Here is a 25955-nt window from a genome sequence, read left to right as displayed (position 1 = left end):
TGATGTTTTTAACTTGATGAACTGTTTTTATATGCATTTTAGAACTTATTCATTGTAGTAATAGTCCATATATCAAACGGACAATATATTGGGATTCTCACATCAGAACAACATATTTTATGTGTGGCCAAGACCCAAAAATAACGTATAAAACAGCTCTGTACTTAAGCAAAACAATACATCTGAGAACCACATATGTAGGGCTGATTGGGATAAATTGTAGGGGTGATAATGAAATATGAAGTATATACTCAGCTTGATCAGTTTATCAGTTTTATCATGTCTTATCATATGTATTTATTGTATTATTATAAGTGTCTTATTTTAACTTGCTACGTGGAGTGTGATCAGGTCTTGTCAGGCCTTGTTGTTCTGTTTTTTATTGTGATATGGCCTAAGGGCTAATCAATAAAAAAATTACTAACTTGATGAACTGTTTTTATATGCATTTTAGAACTTATTCATTGTAGTAATAGTAATAATAATAATAATAACAATAATAATAATAACAATGTTTATTTGTACCCCGCTACCATCTCCCCAAGGGACTCGGTGCGGCTTACATGAGGCCAAGCCCAAAATACATCAACCAAAATATCAATAAACACAATAATAAAATAGAAATAATATAAATCACATGAACAAAAATAATAAACAATCATGACATATAAACATTTTAAAAATGGACGGGCCAAATGTAATAGATTGAAATTGAAAATATGCTGCAGAGTAAAATATAACTGGGATAGGGGTTCAGAGAGAAATGAACGAACGCAGTTGTATGTTGTTTTATGATGGTATTTATCGTATTGTATAGCATTGAATCTTTGCTGTTAGTCGTTCTGAGTTCCGCCATGGAGGTAGAGAAGAACAGGATACAAAAGTTCTAAATAAACATATAAATACGCCATCACAGCTAAATTGCCCATGCAGTGATTTAGCCCATATTTCAACATTAATAATTGGTCAAAATTCTACTGTTTGTCCCAAATAGAGAAAACCCACTGAATCCATTGTTGTCATTCAGTAATAGATTCATTGGGTCTCCTCTGGTTGAGACTGGTCAACAGAATTTATTCCTTTGTATCTCTAATTTAAGGAATTCCTTTATGGCTCAGAGGGAAAGCATGAGAGCCATGAAAAATACAGAACATATACAAAAATGATCTTGAAGAACTGGAAACACGTAATCTTATATTTTTGGTTCTTGAAATGATCCTTTAGTTTTTGCCATGTTTTCTTCATGTTCAGCAATATTCTCTCCCAAGTAGGAGTTTGTGCTGATATACAAAATGACACCTATATTAACAGGGAATATGTTCATTCAAAGACCCACTGTGGATATCTGAAACCATGGATAATAGTAAGCCCTATATTTTGACTATATTTGAGCTGAAACATATCATAGAATCACACTAAAGGACATAGACAGGCCCACAAACACTTTCAGGGGAAATACTTTTTTGGAGCATGGATAAGTGAAACTGAGTATCAAATCCATGGATCAGGGGGTTGTCACATAGTTAAAAGAGGCCCAAAAAAGAATTTCTAGACAATTAGCTTCTTAAAAGGAAGCCTGCATTTTCAGCTGCTCGCATATGCAGCCATGGGAACTTGATTCAAATCTCCCACAACAAAACATGGACACAGACAACAGACGAGTGTGTGTGAGAACATTCCTTGAAAAAGGAATGCATGCAGATCTCAGGTGCTAGTCAAGTAGTGTCTCCATCTGAAGTAAATAAGCTTATGAATAGTTGACTCAGAACCAAACAGATTCTGAAATAGAGGTGACATGTGTATGTAATGTATAAGTACACAGCAATTGCTTTCAAGAAGCCAACACTTACCATCACATAATATATTTCTTAATAGACTGAAAACATAATATAAGTGCCAATTATTAAATTGTTCAATGCAGAATTAATTACGACATGGAGCAACCTTCAGAACATGTTCTCTGGAGCATCGGTTCCCAAACTGTGTTCAATGGAAATCTAAGGGTCCACAAAAGCATCATAGGGGTTCCATAAAAAAATCTTTTAAAACTTTTTTCAAAATTCCATACCAGAGTATGAAGATCTTATGGAAATTCAATATAGTCCTGCTTTAAAAATGAAATTTTAATCTCTATTTCGAAACCTACTACATTGTACAAATCAACTGGGCACTTGGAGTAGGTGAAAGAAGTGGATTCACAAAGCTTAGTGACAGAGTTAGGGTTCCAAAGGAAAATCAGGCATAGTTAGGGTACCATGGGGGGGGGGTCTTCTGAAGGGTTCTGTGACCAAAATGGTTTGGGAACCATTGTTCTAGATGTTTTGGATTTCAACCCCCAAGATCTTTACAATTCTTTTGGTCATGGAATCTTGGGTGATGGGAGTTATAGTTCTAAAATGTGAAAGAAACCTGGTTGAGGTCAACTAATGTAGACATTGTCAAAACTGGATATATATTTTTGTTATTGAAGTACTCATTTAATTACCTCTTGATAAAGTGATTCCAAGAAAAAAGCATACCATCACTGCTACATTTAACACTTGTACATTTTTATTTAATTAAATCAGCCATTGTACACATTGCAGCTATGTATTGTTAGTGTTGTTGTTTTGTTTTGTTTTTTAAAATCTTTTAACTAATACATGCCCTCATAGATATATTCAGTTAGTGTTATCACCATGGGAACAAGATGTCGATTCATCAACTTAAAATCACCTTCTCACAGTATTCAAGTTCTCTGATAACACAGCAAAAAATCAAAACCAAAAAAGGAGAATAGCCATTATGCTGTTACACAGAACATCATCTGCACCGCAAATAACACAACAGAAATGCATTTCTTGTAGAGCCCGTCTTGAAGGTCAACCAGTGATGTTCTTGACAATGAACAATGAGCTATTGTGTATCCTGAAGTGGGTCTCTTTTCATTTTCAGAGTCACGATGATTGTTTGCAGCTTGCTTGCCAACGATTTTTAAATATTTGGCATAGCACTTTGGATAGCTTCTTAAGCAGGAAACCAAATCCTCTTCAATAAAAAGTTTCCTTTCTCTCAGCATGGTTATCTTAATGAGGAGGTGCCATTTGTCACATTTATTTCCAGAATTCTGAGCACTGAGTGAGTCATATTTTTTTATACAAGAAAAGAAAGCCTAGCTAGGTTTTGAAAAATATCAACCCTGGAGGACGTGTCTCATCAATGTTGTATATACTTTGTCTTTATCAAATAACTGATTCAAAATGTATATCATTTTATATGTATATATAATATATATAATTACATATATATGTTAAAATGCTACAGAGCTTCAGACCACTATTAGAATTAGATACAGACCACAGAATATTTCCAGAGCAACAGGTGCCCTTCTTGGAAAACCAAAGTGCAGACATTTACAGCATGATTCTTCAAAGGTGAGTAGTGAATATAAATAAAACATCAACAAAAATCAAATGCCCGATGGATTTGTATCCTTCCCTAAGCAAAATCTCAAATAAAAAGAATCTCAAATGGAAGATAAAAATCTGCTCGCTCAGTGCTGAGAGAGATTAGAAGCGTTTGACATGATCACAGAAGGGTTGTGTTTTCATTTTCCTACGCCACATGCATGTACCAGGTTAATAGACAGTCCTGATAGAATGTGATAACTGTAGAGTAACCTTGAAGAGTTGATAAGGGTTTCTTTTCCCTCCCTGTCAAGTTATATACAGTGCAGTGGCCAGCGGAAAGAACCACCAATAAGACAGTGTGGTTTTGCTAAAGCAGTGATGAAAACAGGAAACTACAGTAATCAGAGCAGTTTAATGTGCCCTGCCTCAAGTCCTGATCTATAAGAGGTGAATACAGTATGCAAATGTGGTACAAATATAGCTGCTAGTAAGCTATATTGAGCTGGGAATTTATTTCTTCTTCAGGAAATCTTTAGATGCCTCCCCAGAGTCAGAAAAGCTGTGATGGTTGCAATCAGCTGTGTTTAAAGGGAAATGGAGGTTTCATCATGACTCCTAAAATCTTCAAGGTCATGTAGATCATTAAGCTGGAAGTCCTATGAACACACGAGATCTGACATGCTTCCTTGTCAGGAGATCCAAGTCCTATCAATGGATTGTGTTAGCAATATTACATGAATTGCTCTTCAACAGTTTCAATAGATCTTGGAGTCTTTGATGCTAAAAGTAGTCACAATAGGCAGTGTTTCTTTCTTTCAGTTTTGTGAGTCCAAGCACTTCAGCTATTTACAGATTAACGTTAATGTCCCTCTTTAAAAATTGCATGTACATTGTCACATGAAGAGGCCTGTGGAAGAAACTGTGTGTTTATGGATCTGATGCAAAAGCAAAGGAAGAACAAAGATGGCAAATATAACAGGTTTCCAGTACAGCACAAAGTCAATGACTTTTAGTGGACAAACCATCCCAAGTGAAGGATGCTATCTTTGGTCACAAATTAGCTTAAAGATATTGTAAAAGAAGAAAAAATGAGAAAAAAAGACCTATGCTATACGCCCAAAATAGAAATGTCAGTGTCCTCCAGTGATTATGGTAAATTATAATGTCTATAGCAAAAGAAGAATTGCGAACACTGTATATTAAATGGATATGTGTGTTGGTCTGTGGGTGAGATTTAGCAGCATCTCATTTGGCCTCTCTCTTCCACTCATCTTTGCAGAAATGTTTTAGCAATTGCTGAAGATCATGCTGAAGGTCATCACGGGGTAGCGCTTCTGGTGTATCCTCCAGCAACTCCACGTGAATACGATTTCCATACTGGTCCTTAACCACAGTCCTCTTTTGTGTACTGGCTTTACTCATTGTTGTCCTATAGGAAATTGGAAAGGTAAAAGTAGAATGAATGTAGTGTTTCCCAAGAAGGATACTGTTTGAAATTCTGGCATGTCTTGTGAGCTAAGAATGGCTGCAGCTGACTCCAGCAAAGAGCCAGAAAACCATTAGGGAAATTTTTGAGTACCTTAGAGATCCATTTTTAAACCCCTTTAATTTTATTATATTTTCCCATTTTATTGCACACAAAAAATTGCTACCTAAATGAGTCCACATAATGGAGGAAGTGTAAGGTGAGAAAACGCACACAATTTGATCTCCTGCCTTTGGCTTATACATGAGGTTGTGTTATTAAAGCAGGCTACATTATCAAGCAGTACTAGGTACTAGTGCAACTGTATTTCAACACATTCCATGGAAAGATGGATAATAGCATCTACACTTAGTTATCTTAAATAGCTTGCTCTAAGTATTTTTATTTGTTTATTTAAGGGCTGTGCAAAAAATTGCAAGGTTGTAAATTGTAAGTGTTTCATTAAATCTGTACATACGATCCAATTTACAACCCTCAGAGCCACCCCCCCCCCGAACACAAATGAATCTAAACACCCATCTCTGAGTTTCTGTAAAGAAAAAAAAATGTTTTTATATGTCCTTCCCTCTCTCCTTGTGCTCTCATGGCAGAGGTGACAGGGATGCTCTCCCTCTCCCCACTCTCCATTGGCCTCTCCCTCACAATGAGCCATTCATCTGGATGGGAAAGGGGCCTCAGTGAGGGCTGCAAGCAGGTCCTGCCCTAACTTCTCTCCCTGAGGGAGAAGAGGGCCTGTGCAGGCTTCCCAGGTGCATGGCATGCCATGAGCGAAAGGCAGCTCTTACGCAGGATCAGAAACTCTTGCACCAGAGGCCTCCTTCCCCTTTAGGCCTGTGGCTCTTCCCAGGCCCAGTGCAGAGTACAACCTGCTCACGTAAAGCTGGGCAGCAGAGGAAGAAGAGCTGCCCCAAGCCCTGTGGGGAGTCCTCTTCCACCAGGTATAGCTTAACTCCTTCAGGTTTTTTTAATAACGGAAAGAAAAAAATTAGATATGACCCAGACCCCTTAGGAATTGCCCAAAACACTTTATAATCAACATAGGGGTCGCACAAATTTTGTAAAGACAAACAAAATGGTTTTTTTGAGTTGTGCACACCTCTAGTATTTATATGACACTTTTTCCCAGAGTGGAACACACAATGTACTGCTAAGTTTCAATGCAACCTGCAATGTATAAATGCAATGTTTCTCTTTATACTCAGGATACAGCTGTTATCTGTGATTTGACTCTTTTTTAATCATACCATTTATCAATGTGATAATGGTTTTCCAAAACATATGGCCTGATGACATAACATATCATATAATGACTTTATTCACTCATGTATAAATTGACCTCATGTATAAATCAAAGACAGTTTGGAGGGGGCAAAATTATGGATTTTATGACCCATGGATAAATTGAGGCTCATATAAAAATATAAAAGTTGGGAACACCACTTTCACTTCAAGAAACCAACCACTTTTGCTGTCAATGATGACACAATCCAAAAAGCCCAGTAGCAGCACTGCAATGGAGATAGATGAGTGGTCTATATTTTAAGTTCTTCTGGGAGTGACTAAGCTCTCACTTTTCACCTTTTTTGTTAAAGTTAAGATACAGTATTGACGTTGACTTGTGGATAAGAGAACTCGGGTCTTTTGGGATAGTTTTATGATTAAATTTTTTAGATATATGCACAAGTACCTATGTAACAGAGACACTAGGAAGTAATTGTTTCACTCTAATGTCCACAGATGCAAGTCAACTTATGAACATGCAGGTTCTCAGCAGGATTTTGGCACTGCATTTTCAAAATTCTGTGAAAAAGTCATGCTTACACGCACACAGTATGAGAATCTGTGAAAGCAATGCAAAGTATATATATATATATATATATATATATATATATATATAATACTACATGAAGAATGATGGTAACTGATAAATATTGCAATGCCATCCTTAATAAAAAATACATCCTTGCCAATAGCACACAATCTGATTTTTCTTAAAAAGTAAAGGTGATAGGAAAGGACAGATACCATACGTACTGTATGTGTTTAAGAAAAAGTTATACAATGCAAAATAATCAGTTAATTCCAATACAAGAAAAAAGTTTTGCAATATTACTATGCTAACTCCAAAATTCACAAATTAACATTAAATGTAGCTACTACGGTTGATATCTTAGACTGGTGTCCCACCTATATAGTTTCCCAGGCTACCACTTATACCCCTGCAAGACAGTAGCACTCAAGCGCATCATCATAGCCATTTAGTGGTCCTGGAGGTGAAAGGTTCACCTGGATAGTATCTGGCTGATATTCCACAACCAGAAAAGAAAGCGACTGGATCTTTAGCAAGTACACTATTATACTCCAGAGATCTGGAAAGTTGTTGACCATTCTCTTCAGCAGCTAAATGTCCTTCATCTGTCTTTACCTAGCTACAAAATGAATTGGGGGGGGGGGGGGAGAAACTCTGATGTTGGGAAATGGCCTTATGTTGGAGGACAGAGGCAGTGTCCAAAAGCGACATTGGCTAACTCCTTCCACTGTGTTTCCAAAAGATTTTATGTCACCAACGAAATTCCAGCCTACCCCTGTTAATCATCCCAAGGCACAACATAAAGACAACAAACATTTTGAAACTACATAGATCTGAGGCTGGTGAGTGCCTGAAGAGGGAATTATATGAATGTCACAAAAATGGCAGGTTAACTTCCAAGATGGAAGGAAGATGGAAGGTGAATGAATGTAGTAAAATAATATGCTTAAATACTTTCAAAAATGGCAAATCAATTGGGGTGTTCTAAGTAGAATGCTTGCTTTCACTAACAGGTTTGCAACAAACATATGCAAATAGATGTCTTATGTATTTGGAACAAAAAAGATCTATATCCAACAATATGCATTCTTGGTCTATGTTTGACCATCTCAAGTGAATATGATCCAATAGTCCTTCTGTACTATTCAGCAACTAGATGGATGCACTTTTGAAAGACAGGTAATGTTTTGTAATTCTTTTGAATCAGCTTTCATAAATATGACAATACATCTGAAAATAAGATAGTGAAAAATGAGATGTCTACTAAATGTTATATAGTAGGTGGTTTCAGTTTTTGAAGCAGTGAGGTATGAAAATGGCATTATGTTCTGCACTGTCCTTGAAGACAGTACAATAACATCTGACCTTTCTTACTGCCTACACATAAGGTCTGTTTACTTGGGGGAAAATGTCAGGCTTATTTAAGGAATTATGTAAGTTTGTTCCTCATTACATATAACAAGATTTAACCCATCACAATGGAAATGTTATTTCTGCCGATATATTATCAAAAGCTTCAGAGTTCCTTCTTTCTTACATGTGGTCATTGAGTGCATTTGCTTAGGCAGCCAAAACAGCGTCACTCATCACACACAAGAGGAACATAGCAGCAGTCCTTGAGCTTTGTAAGAAAAACTAAGGCAGGATTCAACTGTGGAATTGGCTGGGGGGGGGGGGGGGATAATAGAATCCAGTTGGGAAGGAGCAATTCACCCCAAGAGGGATGATGACACCTTAGAGTCAGATGCGGGCTGCTCTGAGAGTTATAAGAGGGAGTGGAGAAGTAAGAAAGTGGCAATACCAGGTTGGATTTAGACTATAATAATCAGGGAGAAATGTTAAGGTACTACTTTCTACTTTCCTCTTCTTATTATTAACACTGTAGCCTTGTTTATTATTTTTAAAAGGTCAGGAATGCAGTCACAGTTACCATACTATTATTATCCAGAATATGGAAAATAGACTTGCTGAGTCAAAAACAAACTAACTGGAAGGGTTTCAAATGCATGTTTTCACCATTCTCATTGCAGCCACGCTAACTGGAAGAAAGGTGCTGGGAATGCCATTCCTCAATCATCAGCTGAACAATTCTCCACTGCTTTGCATGGCTGCTGGTTGTTAAGGCAGGTTGGAGTGGAGATTTGGCCAAAAATATGACTTACTTATACATTTGTAGCTAGGTAGGCAGTGTAGGGTAACAGTGGTTAGCATTTAATTTAGACTCTTTAAAGGGGAGATAATCAGTGTGGTATAGTGGTTTTAGCATTGGACTATGACTCTGGACCTGAATCCCACCTGAGTTATATGACACTGACTGGGTGATCTAGGGAATGTCTTGCTGTTTTTTAGCTTCAGATGAAGACAAAGGAACCCTTCACCTCAATAGGTTCATCTTAGGTCACTATAACTCAAAAAAGACTTGAGGGCACAGCATAACAACATAATCAATATATTTAGCCTTTAGAGGACAAAATGGGAGATATTTCAAATGTCTAAAACTGAGTACAAAAGGACAAGCCAGTCTACCCCTGAACAGTTATGTGCTATGGAAATATAATTACACTGTACATATAAGTACAAACTAGAGAATCATGCTGAATATTGGGATACATTTTCTATCCCTCAGAACAATTCAACAGAGCTACAAGCCACTAAATCATGTATGGTCTTTTTAATTGAATGTTTTCAAGGAACATCTTGAAAGACGTTTTCAATTATGGAACCTCAAAACTGTCATTAGGCTAGAGATACTACTTCTGTTGACACACTCTTAAAACTCTGGCGGGGACAAGGGATAGGGCCTTCTCGGTGGTGGCCCCCCGGCTGTGGAACACCCTCCCTGCAGACATCAGACAGGCGCCCTCCCTTATGTCATTCCGCAAGAGCCTAAAGACATGGTTATTTGAGAAGGTGTTTGACTAAGTGCCACAACAATTGGCAATGACGACTGGAACGGAATATGGATTACGAGTTTGGTTTATGATTCCAAGATGAGACGGCGCGGATGATTTAGTGTAATTTGTATTATTGTGGTTGTTGATATTTGTTGTGTTATTGCCTTATTGTAAACTGTTTTTTATATGTTGTACACCGCCGTGAGTCGCCCTAGGGCTGAGAACGGCGGTCAACAAATGCAGTAAATAAATAAATAAATAAAATAAAACTGTTTTGAACCAATTTTCAGGGTAAGTACAGAATGTCACCAAGTGGATGTTACCCACTCTTTCCTGGGTGACCGTGTGTACTTGTGTCTATACATTCCAAAACAGCAGTGGCATTTGTTGTTGTTATGAACTTTCAGGTCAAACTCTGGTCTTGTCCAGCACTAAACCAATGTAGCACACTGGTTCTTGCAGTATAATATATCTGGAGTACAAGAATGTAATCTTATGCCTATAACACATAAAACTGTCAAGGAATCTGGAGTCAAAGTCCAATGAGGGAAATCTGAAGGGTTTTGATATATCTAACCTGAAGGGAGACATACAAGAGGTATATACATTATAGCCATTTTAAAACATTTGATGGGCTAGTAGAGAGATGGTTCTCTGCAGCTCCAGTGCTTCAGTTTTAAACGAATGGATTCAAAATATGGAAAGGAAAATAATTCAGACTAAACATTAGAAACAACTACTGATGGTTTGAAAGTGGAACAAATTTGCTTGGGAAGTAGTGGACTCTCATTTATTAGAGACCTTAAGCAAAAACTACTTGGTCACATCCCAGGGATGTTATAGGATCAGATTTGGTGTATCATCAAAGAGCTGTATCCACCAGTTCTAGGAGTATATGATTCTTCGATTTTTTTCTAAGACTCTATCATTACAAATGCTGGGTCAGAATAGAATCCCAGTTCTATCAAAGGCAGCTGTCACTTCTGCTACTTCAATATTTTTATCTTTCTACAAGTTGCACAAGCTGTATTAATTCATGCCATTTAGCATGTCAGCAAGCAATGCTTAGAGCCCTTGGAGTCAAAATTAACATTATTTTGCTTTTACTGCTAGTTCTGTTAGTTTGTTAATCTTTTGCCACTAAAAAAACCTCAGTGCCATGCCAACCCAAACCTTTTAATAATTGAACCATCCTCTTTCATGATTTCTTTTTCTACTAGTGGGGAGACTTCCATTTTCATTTTGTTACCTGCATAACTCAAGGCCTGAATTAAAACAAGAAAAAAAACTTAGTACATAGGAACTTAAGCATAGCTTAATTATTTCAAGCTACCAAAATCCTAGAATACTGTATGAACCAATAAAAAAGGATGATGGTGTGGAAAGGAACCTCGGTTCTGATTTGTTGAGAAAATACTGGTTCGTTAAATAGAATTTTAACTTCACTGCATTTGCTTGAATAAGGTACTTCCTATGTGGATGTGTTTCTTTAAATATATACATCTACATGGTGCTGTTTCAGCATGAAACTTCATTGTTAGAAAGAGAAAAAGCAGCTCACCTCTTCAAAGTCATCTTTGGCGGATGGAAGATCACTTGCTAAGCTGCTATCTCCATGGTGTTTCTCCATTCGCTCCCCATGAACTACTGTAGTTTTTACAACCTTGCTGACTTTGCGTCCTTCTACAGGTTCAGACTGAAATTCTGAGGCACTAGATAAAACACTTGGCTCGGAAAAGGTCAGCTGATAAAGAAATATTCCCAAGACAAAAAAAAACATTAATTAATTACCTAATAATCAAAATGATTCTGAAAAACTACTGTTGTTTTTCACCTAAGATAAAACATCCATAAACTTTATTTATTTATTTACTTTACTTGTGTACTGCTTTTCTCACCCCAGAAGGGGGATTCAAAGTGGTTTCCAATATATTTTTGGCAAAACGTAATGCCTCACATAAATATAAAACCTAGCATAGAGCAACCATAACATATCAATTAGATCATAAAAATGTAACAATTTTAGACAATTAAAATAAGAGATGTGCTTAGAATTCTATTCCCCCCCCCACACACACACACACACAAAATTCTGAAAGAAATTGGTGTTTTGGTTGTTTCCCCCACAAAATCACCATGTGCAAAATGCTCTGGATCTTCAGGAATATACAGAATTCTAACATGAAATAGGCCTCATCTCATGAAGGGGAGTGGGGGAATCATCTTCTTTACTGTAAGGTTTCATTCTGGTCCACTGATAAGGAAAACAAAAAATATATTCACCCCATCACATGCGATGTACTTTTGTCAATTTCTGAGCTATCACACGGGCGAGTATAGTCCCCACCCATATCACTTTCTTTTAATTACAAAGGGGGAAATTTGTAGAAATTTGTAGAAGTCAAATTGCAGAAGTCTGAAATTTAGGTCTAAAAAGGAGGGAAATATAGCTACAGCAAACTGGTGATATATCAAAATTGTGAAATTCCTGAAGAAGAAATTATTTTTTAAAAATTACTGTAAACGTTTCATAATTTTTTTAACTTTTTAAAAATTACCATAAAAGAGGATTAATTGCAAGAAATTAATCATCAAGGCACATTTAGTGAACACCCACAGAAGCACCCACACTTTGATGTCACATAAGCAATCTAACATAGGGGAATCTGATAGTTCTCATCCCATGTTAAAAAAAACGCCTTTTACTGTTTTGGAGTGAATTGGGAGCTCTGAAAATTATTGCTCCCCAACTCCAAAATCTTAAGTTTCTACACACATTAAAAATAGCTTAAGAACAAATTTCCATGGGGAACCACCTGAAGTATACTTTCATCATAAAGTGGGATTCATCTTTAAACTGTCTTTTAAAAGTGCAGGGTGTATATGTGTGTGTACGTGTATGATGAAGTTCTTAGACATCACACATATAGAAATGGTTTTAGACATTGCAAATATGGAAGACTGTTGAAAGTTTTATTAATTTATTTCTGATGTTTTAGTATGAATATCACATTTAGTATGAATATACATGATATAAGTATTTAGTATATTTTCATTTGTATTTCCCTCTCTAAATGTTTCAGTGTAGGCTCGTTCCCTATCAACCAAACATGACCAAACGTCCCCCTAGTTAGAGCTGCAAACTTCAAACAGGCTGGAGAGATGTGAGGAAAAAATAGTCCACTGACTGATGTTAGAATACAACAATATTTTGTTTATTTTTCTTCTATTTTTTCCATTATTATACTAGGAAACTCCATTAATGAGAGCTTCCTATAAGGAAATATGTTCCAGATTTTTCCTGTAAATTTCCCTAGCAGATTTACTTCTTCCATTCCTAGAAACAAATAGGTTTGGAGATAGCGGACAGACATTTTTATAAATAGACCCAAAACATAGACACTGGATTATAAACTTTGTGGCTAGTCACTATGCTGATTGGAAGCTACAGTGCATGAAATAACTTACTCATGCTTCTGCACACAGAATATAGCAACTCACTGTTCATATACTACTGACCACACACCTTCCTATCACTCACTGTTATATGTAATTATATCCACCCTGGACCATTTTTCATCCAAAAACCTTAGTTTTTTTCTTTTTTAAAAAAATACATGCATCCTTGTTAATGGAATATAAGGCATTGCAATGATTACATTTGCAAGTATGTATAATGTTGAAAAGAAATCCTCTTGGAATGATACAAGTAAAATTTTACAATTCATTTGTCATCAAATAAGTATGGAGGCCAAAGTGACCTAACCTCTGATTGTTCACCGTCACTCTTCAACACAACACGCTTTATGACTTTGGAAAACCCATCTCCCTCTTCTACTGTAACAGGTTCCTGTGGCTCTCCTTGCATCACTACTTCTTCTTTTTCTGTGCCATCGGGTAAGACAAACCGCCTGATGATTTTTCTAGTGACCTAAAGGGGTGAAGTCAAGAATTGTTAGGATCAATTTCAAACCACAGCAGTCATACTTAATACTTAAAACATGAATGTGATTGGAAACTTCACAATACCCATTTTGCTAGCCAATAATATGAAGCTAACGACAAGTATGGATTTGATATTTGTAATCAGTTCATTGAGGTATACAATAAAGCTATCTGATTGGCTGGCTTCTGTGTGTTAGTGATGTACACACAGAGAGAGAGAGAGAGTATTGTGATCTAGATGACTTGTTATGAACCTTAAGATTTAACCTATTGTAATATGCCCTTCAATAAAGCACTATTGGGGATACAATATATTATGCTGAAAATGGCTGCAGGCTGATAAATTAAACCACTGAAGATTCAAAGTGGTGACTGTCAGCTTCTTTCAGAAAAGAAACCAAGGGAAAATGGCTATTAATATGGTTAATATTTTTAATTTATAGTTATATGTTATTCTCTAGATATTATGCTTTGGTTTTAACATGTATGTATGGCATTAAATTTTGTCATTATGTTAGAAACAGCTTTGAGTCCCCTCGGGGTGAGAAAAGCACTGCTCAACTTGCTGATTGAAAGATTGGTAGTTTGAATCTGGAGAGTGGAGTGAGCTGTTAGGCCCGGCTTCTGCTAACCTAGCAGTTTGAAAATATGCAAGTGTGAGTAGATCAATAGGTAATGCTTCTGTGAGAAGGTAGCGGCACTCCATGCAGTCAAGCTGGCCACATGACCTTGGAGGTGTCTATGGACAATGCCAGCTCTTCGACTTAGAAATGAAGATGAGCATCACAGCCCAGAGTTGGACACAACTAGACTTAATGTCAGGGGAAACTTTTACCTTTAGCTTAGTTCTTTTTCAATGAACAGTTAAGAACAGGCTGGGACAACTGCCTTCATATGATCTGCCAGTTGCATTTATACATCATAGTGAAGTCAAAGTTGTGTACCTCTGTTAACTACTTCGAGACATTTACTCACCAGAAAAGCTTCTGCAGGACTAGGGGAGCCATGGGGTTTAGAACCCATGCTCTTGCATTTTGAGTTATTTCATTTGGGGAGGGGGGCACTTGAAAATGTGGCTCACAAATGACAACCAGGGAGCTTTGGGGGGGGGGGGGGCACAAACTTGGATTCAGAGGCTGTGTGAATTCCAGGTTACACTTTTCAATCTTTTTTTGGAATGAAAGCTGAATTGACACTGCCATCAATAGAGGGGGATTATAGCAATGCAGCTCATCACAATGGCAATGTATTCACATGTAGAACTTTGATCAGCATAGATATAATGAAATCTTGTTGCTGTAGAAACTCGTAATGGCATAACATAAGTATCAGATTAGTATATTTGGGTGTAGCAGGGGGGTAACTAATATGTAGAGAGCATAAATGTCAAAATCTCATAGTAGCTGTTTTCCATGTCTTAATGATAGGAAACACTGAAATATCTGTCAGTAGTACTTGTCTTATTTTATTTCTGTTCTACATAAAATAAGTGTATCTGTGATTTACAACTATCAAAAGTGTTTATATCATCTCTCTTAAGTCAACCTCTTGGTCGTATTAGACAGTACCTTCTTCACTACAATATGTCCATGTTCATCAGTGTATTGCTCTTCTGTCACTGCTTCGGGTGGCATTTCAAGCATATCATCAGCCTGTTGGGTTAAAAAACACATTTTTAATAAAGAACAAAAATGATTGCTTTAAAGAAAAGGCATAAAAGACATTAGTGGAGTTAAGAAAGAGGACAAAGAAGAGAATCAGAAAGCTCTGAAGCAGACATGTTAAAACTCTAGTAAAAGTTCTGCAAATCAATGTTTCAAATCATGCAAAGGATCTTAGAACCAATAGGCAAAGAAAGAAATAATTGATCTAGTAGGCGGTAGTATTGAAGCAGCAAATCAAAATGTCTGTTCTCCCAGTTGGCAGTGGGACATTCTGTCTCAAAAAGCATACCAGATGCCAATCCCATGGAATTCCCCAGCTTCCATTTCCCAAAACAACCAGAAAAGGTTACTAGTGGTATGCATATGACATGCATTATTCAGGGGCATGCTAAATTCATTAATGCAGGACCAGCCAAGGGGATGCTTCAGGAACAGTCCTTAGGGGAAAGATGGGTCCTAGGAAGTTTAATCAGGATATAACTGCCACTGGCACGTGCAGTAGTTCAACACTCCTGTACCTGAATAATCACCCGGCGGCGAACGACCCTGGTTGTTACCATCTCTTCCTCATCTGAGCTGGCCTCCAGCTCACCTAATTCCTCTGCTATTTCCTATTGGAAGCATGGAAGCATTGCTCTTATCATATTGATAGTGATTGTGTGAACGAACATCATTTGGCCTCTTTACTTTGCTAAAAGGCTGAAAGTGTGCTGACAGCTCGGGAAACATCTGGGATTTTACAGGGCTTTGTGTAAGTGGAGTCCCCCCCCCCCCCCCCCACTTTTCTTTCTCCTTATTAGGACTCCTTGAGGAAAACTCAGTGGGTGCTGGATGGGTGACCCTTCCTCCCCTCCCACATCCTCCAATGACTTATTTATATGCAAACACAGGTGTTCTAAAATCTGAAAAAAATCTGAAATATGAAAAACGTTTGCTCCCAAGCATTTCAGAGAAGGGACAGTCAACGTGTATGAGCAAAAGTAAAATAACACAAATGGCTCTTAAGTGCAGATTAAGTGGCTTAATTGTTATTTGGGCAAAACATTTCTCTTCAAATGAAATTTGACCTATTACAACTTTTGAAAAATGGTCATACTCATTTTTATCTACTCTTTTAAAATCAATATATTAAATTTGGTTCAGGGAATTCAAAACTTTTGGTGATGAACAAATCTTCTAAGTGCCTGCTCTTGAACTCTAGAACTCTATTCTTTAGGGAGCTAACACTCACCCTGCTGTCATCTTCTGGCACCTGAAGGCAAAAGGAATCTGGCAAACATTTGGAATTGAAGGTTTATTTAGGTATGCTGTACTGTTTTAGACTGTTTTTTACCTTTTTAATCCTTCAAATATTGTCTGCATAATTAAATCCAAAATCCATATTACTGGACATTTTATTTATTTATCTTATTTAATTTATGTTAAATTTGTCTTTAGGATCTCAACTTCTATTCATGATGTGATAGCTAATAAAGGATATATTGTGCAAAGAGTTATCTTGGTTGTTAGCTGTAGAGCACTTCATTCGGGTTTGGTATTAGATTTACTTTGTTTTCATTCATTTTTAAAAGGTCACATTTCTATTTTTCCCTGCATTTGATTTTTGTTCCTTTTGTGATCTAAACTGCAGATCTTTTTATCCTCATGCTTTTTATTGGGAATGGCATTTTAAAAATTAGATGGGAAAAACCCTGGTACTTATAATCCATGTCTTTTGTATGAAGTATGGAAAATGAGTGTATTAAATATGGTAAAAGATGCCCACTTCATGTTGCATCAAGCTAAGGGCTCGACTTACTTTTTCCAATAACTCCTCTTCATATCTTTCTGATTTTTCTGGCTGTTCATCAGCTGATTCTACTATTACTAGGCTATTTTTCCTGGGATGTATATCTTCTTGATGATAGTGATGGTCTTCTGGTTCTTGCACAATGGGTGAATCAGTTCGCTCACTTGATGTTGGGGTATGGAGGTATGTTCTTTCAAGGTCCTCGGATATTGCAGTGGAGCCCTCTGACTTTTCACTTGCAATACTTGCTGTTTTTCCAGCCATGGATGCTTGTGTCTGACTTATTCCAGAAGTTGTGACACTGTAAATTAAAGAGGAAAGACAATTAACATCATGTATTTTGCTCTTCCTTTACAGCAGAAATGAGAAACACATGGTCTTCTAGAAATGCTGATGAACAATAACTTTCATCATCTTGGCTATGCTGCCTAGCACTTATGGGAGTTATAATCCAAAAAATATTTGAAATCCCATCAGCTGTATGTTTTTACACAATAGATAAAAGTTCAATATGGCTAAATAACATAATACAGCTATTATTACAGACTTAGGAGTTAAGAAATGACAACCTATTCTCATTGCTACTTTCAATTCACATGCTTCCATGTAGTTTTCTTGAACCTTGTTATTGTGTACTTTCAAGTTGTCCCTAATTTATAGTGAACAATGCATACATCTAATACTCAAACCACTACATCAGGCTACTCTTACCTGTGTATACCAACAGCCTAGAGCAGAATCTAGCAGTATTTTTAAAGGAAGTGCCTTTAAAATTGGAGTAGCAAAGTATATAATGGGAACCTTCCTTTGTGAAAACTTCATTTCCCACCCCTTTTTCAAAAAGGCACAACCTCCTTGGATGTTAGCAGTTGGAGGATTTGAACCAGACAGCCACAGAGCAAGAAAAAGGAAAGAAACAAATGCAATGAACATACAATGTGCCCACTTTGTGAGAGAAACCACAATAGTTGTCTAAATACTTAGTACAGTGATACCTTGACTTAAGAGTTTAATTCATTCCGTGATAGAACTCCTAACTCAAATTTTCCTACTGAAATGCTATTAATTGGTTCCGTGCCCACCCCTCCCAATTTACGTCTTTTAAAATAAGAAAATGTACTTTATAAATAATAAATAATGTATAAATGCACGTTCACATGGAACAATAAAAAAGAAAATTAACTTTAAAATGGTAGAAGCACAAAGTTGTGGCACAATGGCAGAAACACAAGTTGTGGCAAGCAAGCACATTTGAGGCAACAAAATATGTGTTGGCCAGTGTAACAGCAAGGCAAAACCTGCACATTCACATGGAACAATAAAAAAAGTAAAAATCAACTTTAAAATGGTAGAAGCGCAAAGTTGTGGCACACTGCTGGAAGCACAAAGTTATGGCAAGGAAGCACAAAACATAAAGTAAAGAGGCAGAAGCATCATGTTCTTCATACTGTATTCATTCCAGCCTCCCTCCCTCTCTTGCTCTCTCACCCTTTCTCTTTTCATGAAGCCAAACATACCAGGAATAAAAAGCACACGCAAAATTCCTCAATTTGGACAAGAGCAAAGTGGACAGCTATCTCGCAAAGCAAGCAAGAGCACAAGGCATGGAGGCTGCTCCCTTGAAGCCTTGTACTCTTGCACTAGTGCTTCCTTTGACGCTATCACTCCCACTTAACTCAAAATGCTGCTCTTATGTCAAGGCAAAACCTGGCTGAGTGACAGTGCTTAACCCAAAATTCTCTTAAGTTGTGATGCCCTTAAGTCGAGGTTCCACTGTATTTAATATTTGCATGGAGCCTTGAAGATTCATATGGCCCAGCTGACACAATGTGATACATCTATAATTGCTTTAGCCAATTATGAACCAAAAGGAAACCAATTTGTTTCAAATAAACTGAATACATAAAATTATTTTGCTGACAAGATGATGATGAACCTTGGTATTTTTATTACATAAATGAAAAGTGATGCAGAGAACAAAAGGGACATTGTAGTTAAGATTCCATCTTTGAAAGATTGTAGGATTCTTACAAGTACTCTTGTGTAACAGCAGACGAATCCTCTGTCAGCATGTCTGGTTTCCCTGAGAATTCTGCTTCCACTCGATCTTTGTGTGTTTGTCGTAGGAGTTCGACAACAGATACCTCTGCTTCAACTCTGGGTGTGCCTTCATGCAAAGGTGAGTAGCTGACAGAAAGATCTTCTTCAGAAACAAGTGGAGGATGATGATCAGATTGCTCACTGTCTTTAGAGAAAGAATGTTCTTCCTCCTTCTTATCCCTTGTGCTATACAGGTCCTCATGGAGTGCTGAAAATCCTAGAAATGAAGTAACACATAGTAATGTATTCAAAGCCTATATCTAGAAGCAGGTTTTATGGCTAGGTCATAAAAACCTCAAAATTTCATCTAGATAAAGTTCTCCATATATCCAAAAGCAAACATCTGTTTAATTGTATTTTTGATCATGCTATGGTATAAATCAAATTGCAAATCCAACTGAATTAGGGCCAATAATTCATTTTAATGGACCCTTATATTTCAATGGATCTACTGTAGTGCAAGAGTCATTGGATATAGATCTTTTATGTTCAGCTTTTAAGCTTGACTCATGACACCTCCAAAACTAGGACACACAACAGCATTTATATATGTTGCCAAAACACACACATAACAGTTGATAGGTCAACATTCAATGGTTTAACATGGGGTGACTCATATCTGAGTTCCTAAACGTCCATAGTAAAAAGCATTGTGCTTGTCGTGAAATGAACTGACATGAAAACTCTGTGATGTGTAATCTTTGAAACAAAGTGAGATATTAAGTTATCTCTATGAGTGTGTAAACTGATCCCTACCTTCGCTGTGATCCAATCCCATTGACTGTTCAATTTCTGCATAAGTACGACCATGATTTCGAACCATTTCCACATTACTCTCCATTAGGTGAACAATATCCATTCTATTAATTTTTGTAAGACAATCAGTGAGACTTGAATCTGTAATACAGAAGAGATAGTATTTATATGAGTTGCATGGGCTTCTCCCAAATTCACAAAAGAAAAAATATTGCGTATCAATCAGTATTTTCAGTAATTAGACCAAAATTATTATACTGAATGAAGAGGTGAATAATATACTTGTGTATATATGTATATTTGGTATGCATGGGATTCTTTGTCCTATTGATATTCCCAAAGTCTTTGAGAACCAATGTTGAACATATAGAGCTAATGTATAATATAACACCTCAGTTGCCGTCAACCTGATTAAAAATGGCTCTATCTATATTCTTCAAGATTCAAACTCCTTCCGGAAACAAACTTTTGAAAAAAACCCAACCTCTAATTTGCCCATGTATGCACAGTGAGACCATGTCTCATACAGTGGCAGCATGGTTCATATGAGAGATTTACATAAATCATCAATGAAAAATGCCTATGGAGAAAGCAGAAATAGATCTTATTCTAGTGAGAAGTGTTCTATCACAGATTAATTGTAAGATATAAAATGTTTCTAAGGAATTACAATGTAAAGAGATTGATAATCTTCTAAAAGGACCCCAGCGTATCGGAAAAAAATACTTCCCAATAAATGAAAGACATGCCATCTCTTTATCATCTGTCTGTCAGGGAGCAAAACTACAGAAATGCTCAAATGACCATATTAATGGTAAAACAGAATCACGGTTCTGATTTCAGAAAGGAATGAGTAGGCAGGAATCAAGACTGTTTCAGACATGTGGCCAATAAATGTCTTTGGCAGCAGCAACCTCATCAGTTCCATTACAACTAATCAAGGCAAAGAACTGCATGCGAGCTTTTCCATGTTTGTATATAGAATCATAGAATCATAGAATCAGAGTTGGAAGAGACCTCATGGGCCATCCAGTCCAACCCCCTGCCAAGAAGCAGGAATATTGCATTCAAATCACCCCTGACAAATGGCCATCCAGCCTCTGCTTAAAACCTTCCAAAGAAGGAGCCTCCACCACACTCCGGGGCAGAGAGTTCCACTGCTGAACGGCTCTCACAGTCAGGAAGTTCTTCCTAATGTTCAGATGGAATCTCCTCTCTTATAGTTTGAAGCCATTGTTCCGCGTCCTAGTCTCCAAGGAAGCAGAAAACAAGCTTGCTCCCTCCTCCCTGTGGCTTCCTCTCACATATTTATACATGGCTATCATATCTCCTCTCAGCCTTCTCTTCTTCAGGCTAAACATGCCCAGTTCCCTAAGCCGCTCCTCATAGGGCTTGTTCTCCAGACCCTTGATCATTTTAGTCGCCCTCCTCTGGACACATTCCAGCTTGTCAATATCTCTCTTGAATTGTGGTGCCCAGAATTGGACACAATATTCCAGATGTGGTCTAACCAAAGCAGAATAGAGGGGTAGCATTACTTCCTTAGATCTAGACACTATGCTCCTATTGATGCAGGCCAAAATCCCATTGGCTTTTTTTGCCGCCACATCACATAGTTGGCTCATGTTTAACTTGTTGTTAAACATGAGTATGTCAACTACTGGTAACTCCATGAATTACTTAAGAGTGTCTTAGGCAAGGAATGCTCAGAGGTGGTTTGTCATTGCCTTTCTCTAAAATATAGCCTAAAACATTTGGTATTCCTTGGTGATCTCCCATCTAAGTACTATTCAGCCCTGATTTTGTTTAGCTTCCAAGATCAGATGGGATCTGGTGCCTTCATGATATTTAGGCCTATGAGAGTCAAACCTACTTCAGCAGAAGACAATCACTGTATTTGTATATGGGAGTCACACTTACCAATGTACAAATACCATGACTGTCTTCTACTGAAGATCTTGCCACTGATCTTGCAAACAACAGCCGGAAGAAAGACTTTCTCTTCCGGCATAGATGATTCCTGAGCAATAATATTGCCAAGCTCCCATACTGACACCAATTTTGTCAAGATTACAACATGGGACACCAGTTGTGTTGTGTGAACTACATTACTAATCACACCATCGTTCAACTTCTTCACAGTGGATTAATAATAATTCTTAGTATCCGTCTGAGCTACTAATTCTTTCTTATTCCAATTCTGATGTCACCATACAAGCTGAGCTCTTTTATTTCTAGTTCTTATTCTACCCTTTGGCTGCATTTAAGCAGAAGATCAAAAATCCCAGAAGTTTCAATAATTAAACTAAGAGATGATACATTAATTTGAAATTATTAATATGTGTGTGTGTGTGTGGTGAGAGTTACTGTTAGATATTACTGCAGCTTCAAGATGCTGGCTATATTAAAGAAAATGTACATTTCCTCAACCAGTCTTTAGTGAAAGACCATGTAAGATTCCATTTCAGGGAAATGAATCTTTATCTGCTAAAAATGAACTTACCTGTGGCATGTTTCCCATCTCTTTCCAGCCAATATTTGAGCAGTGCATGACTCTGGTCCTGCAATGAATTAGGATTCTCAATTCGGATCTGATGAATTTGCTCTTCTGTGAAATCTAGTTCTCTTGCTAGTTCTGTAAGTACAAATGATGTAAATCACTGATTGCGCATTCTTTTAAAATACTTAACACTTACCAGAAAAATAATCTCACTGGCTCTTAAAACTCAACATTGGTCTAGTTAATGTTCAAGAGGCAAAATGTTACAACAAACTGGGGTTGGGGGAGGGGGCAAGGGCAAGATGATAGATTAGTGATGTAAAAAAAATTTAAAAAGAAGAAAAATCCAGATTTATGTAGTTAGGAAAAAATGAAGGATTATTCGAATTTTAAAGATGGAAAGTTACTTTGTTAGTTTAGGAACATAACATGTATTTTGCTTAACTTGGCTTGGCACAAAAATATCATCATTGATATATCAAAGAAAATAATCTGAATATTGTATTTACTTTTTCAAATGGAATTGCAGGGTCCTAAATCATAAGGAAAACCTGAACTATATACTATGGAATGCCTATGCTTTTTGCCAATCTCTGAAGAGTAGGAAAAAATAGAAGAAACCATGAATATTTGTAAATACAGTTAATTTTCCTCCTAATAGCATTGCTGTAAAAAGAACTGTGAAAAGGAAACCAACACCAGAAATTAATGAATGTGAGATATACTGTACATAAAAGTACCAATTCTTTTTAGAAATAATAGGGGTGGAGAGCTAAAAATATAGAAATTTGACTAAAATGTTTTTTATTACTCTAAATGAAAATATTCCACAATGCGATTTTTCATTTGTCTTCTATGAATGCTGGAAGGTTTTTTTTTCTCCAGCCCAGTTTTAACATCTCTTGGGGAAATGACATACCATCTGCATGATCCTAGTCTTGAGACAGATTGAGGAAGGAGAGCTCTAGAAGATTATGTGATGTTTACAAATTATTCTAAAACAATATTAATGGCTTATTTTATCAGGAGGAAGAAATCTACTGAATGATGCTCTGATGGACACATTCATATCTATGAGTATGTTTTTAAAATAACAGTATTGTCCACTCTTCTTTCTATAAGGGTGTCTGAGACTGCAAATGTAGTATCTCAAATCAGGACTTCCTTGATACAACTACAGTTTTAGCTACTTACCCTTGTTGTCTATTTGTTTATTTAGATTAATTGTTCTGCTAGTTATCCAAGCCATTTTAGGTGTTTGGCTTCATTTCCAAACCAGGAGTTGTGTTTTATAGAATCAAAGAATCAAAGAGTTGGAAGAGACCTCATGGGTCATGCAGTCCAACCCCCGCCAAGAAGCAGGAATATTGCACTCAAATCACCCCTGACAGATGGAATACTTACAGATGTCTTCTCTATATAACTCCATTAGATTTAAAACATAATTTGGCCTATTTTCATTCACATTTCATGCATCTCAGTTGAAAATTAGAGGTTGAAGCTCTATTCTGTTTTCCTCCATTCATATAATGAAGGCATTATTGTCTGTATTGTCGAAGGCTTTCATGGCTGGAATCACTAAGTTCTTGTGGGTTTTTTCGGGCTGTAGGGCCATGTTCTAGAGGCATTTCTCCTGACGTTTCGCCTCCATCTATGGCAAGCATCCTCATTATTGTCTGCTTTCAGATCAATACAATAGTTTACCAGGTGTAGAAAAAATACCTTTCCTTTATCTGTGCCAGAATTTTGCACATTTTCCCCGAGTTAAGCAAGAATAGCATGGCTGTTGCAAAAGCATAAATCAAACATTCTAACTGAACTCTCTTCCTCCTTTTTATGATCTCAGTTTAGACTGCACAGGGATTCACCAAGTTACGAACAAGATGGGACACTTTCTGTCCGTGTGATAATTGGATTTTGAAAAATCCAATGGTTTGCTGTGAAAACAAGGATGGGTGATAAAGCATCAGTTGAGACAGCTTTTACCCATGTCAACTCTTTCAGGAATAAATTTCCCTTCCAAGGGGTAGATTTATTTATTTATTTTATTTGCTATATTTATCCCCATCCTTCTCACCCCGAAAGGGACTCAGAACGGCTGACATTTAAGGCACAATTCAATGCCACACAATTATACATCAGACAAAATAAACAAACAGATTTTTCACACTTCCTATTGTCTCACCTCCATTCTTAACTATGAGTCATTTGTAAGTTGGATATTTGCAACTCGGTGACTGCCTGTACTTTACCTGTCCAACTGAATCCAAGATGATCAGCAATATGTGCTAGTCTTTCTTCTGTCCTTTCTCGATCATCCTGTTGATCTAAAACAAGGTTAAACAGAACAGACTTTTAGAAAAGGTGGTCTTCTTCAAGAAAGGAGACTCCATAAAATAAGGCCAGTGTTTAAATAGTTCTGCTTTAATGGGAAGCGAAAGGCTACACTGATAATATGGCTACACTGAAAAAATTGATGTACTCAGTAGTTTATTACTAATGACTACTCAATCAAGTGCAGGAAAAGCTGTTAGAAGTCTTGGAAACACTGTCCTAAATTTTATTTTGGAGCTCCTCTTATGTTCCCATACACTTAAAGTGAAACAAAAACAAAACAGAACAAAGAGATAAATATTTTGCTGGGGCAAGAAATGCATTTTCCATGCCTCTTCCATTAGCGGCAAACAGCCAGCACACACACACATACTTGTGGTCCCAAGTTCCGTTTTCTGGTTTGCTTTCTGTATTTTTGTGACGAACTATTAGAGTACTTCTAAGCTAGTGTATCTCCCTAACTTAACATTTAGTGTGATGTTTAACTCTAAGTTAAAAAGTTTGATAGAGTTTCCCAATTCTTAGAAAGTAGGCATGGAAAAGCAAGAGCATGATTTTTGAGGCAATTTGCACCAAAGCAGCAAGAATGGATAATTCAAGCAGCCAATCTGACACCAGCAAAGTTCGAGTTTTTTTTTCTCCCACATATTTATTTTGGATCTCATAAAAAGGCCAGGAAAGATGTCAATTCAGTTTTAATATCTTGTTCTTTTTGCCCTTTTGCATTATTATAGGAAGTAAATTTTAAAGAAATGATAGGAACATTTGCTCACTAAATTGGACAGAATTAAGTCCATAATCCAATGCTTGAGGATAGAGTTTAATTAATTGATGTCAAGGAAAGAAGGAAATAAACATATTTTTCCCCAACTGCAATGGCATTTGCTTTTGGCACAGATAAATGGATCTCCATATCCAGAATAACAGTACTCTTACCTGTTTTTTCTGTGTCAAAAGTATTTTATGACAAAAAGATTTGACTAGAGTGAAGAAAAATCAAAAACTAAAACTTGCATGGTCAGCTGTACTACAAGTGAAATAATAATGCAGTTAAGTTTGTTAGTGTTAAGCAACATGAACAAATGTTGTGTGCTTTTTAGAACTAAATTCTATTTTGCTATGATTATGCTTCTCATAAGCATTTGCAGTGTGCAATCTTGAGATTGTTTCGGGGACAATAAAATTACTGATATAACACAAAACAAACAGAACTTACACAAAACACATTAACAATCACAGAAAGCTTTAAACAAAAGACAGAGAGAGAGAGAGAGAGACATACTACACA

General features: G+C 36.9%; 1 protein-coding gene across 18 annotated transcripts in view; it reads right to left on the bottom strand.

Annotated features, from left to right (window-relative positions):
- Positions 1 to 2528: 2528 nt before the first annotated feature.
- The window catches only part of ANK2 (ankyrin 2), a 358785-nt gene continuing 335358 nt past the window's right edge, over positions 2529 to 25955 (bottom strand). For 10 of the 18 annotated variants that reach the window (XM_067468650.1, XM_067468652.1, XM_067468651.1 and 7 more), the window contains 11 exons: positions 24586 to 24660; positions 22337 to 22468; positions 19834 to 19974; positions 19009 to 19294; positions 16987 to 17278; positions 15707 to 15799; positions 15093 to 15176; positions 13346 to 13510; positions 11141 to 11323; positions 10753 to 10844; positions 2529 to 4818 (listed from right to left, as the gene is read on the bottom strand). In XM_067468650.1, coding sequence (XP_067324751.1) covers positions 4635 to 4818; positions 10753 to 10844; positions 11141 to 11323; positions 13346 to 13510; positions 15093 to 15176; positions 15707 to 15799; positions 16987 to 17278; positions 19009 to 19294; positions 19834 to 19974; positions 22337 to 22468; positions 24586 to 24660 — 1727 coding nt within the window. In that variant the 3' untranslated portion in view covers positions 2529 to 4634. The remainder of the gene's footprint in view (positions 4819 to 10752; positions 10845 to 11140; positions 11324 to 13345; positions 13511 to 15092; positions 15177 to 15706; positions 15800 to 16986; positions 17279 to 19008; positions 19295 to 19833; positions 19975 to 22336; positions 22469 to 24585; positions 24661 to 25955) is intronic. The other 8 variants (XM_067468660.1, XM_067468664.1, XM_067468657.1 and 5 more) reach the window with 2 other exon arrangements.

The sequence above is a fragment of the Anolis sagrei genome, chromosome 5, assembly GCF_037176765.1.
Source record: "Anolis sagrei isolate rAnoSag1 chromosome 5, rAnoSag1.mat, whole genome shotgun sequence".
NCBI classification, from domain to species: domain Eukaryota; kingdom Metazoa; phylum Chordata; class Lepidosauria; order Squamata; family Dactyloidae; genus Anolis; species Anolis sagrei.
Note: the sequence above shows the minus strand (reverse complement) of the source record. Positions and strands in the feature narration are given on the sequence as shown.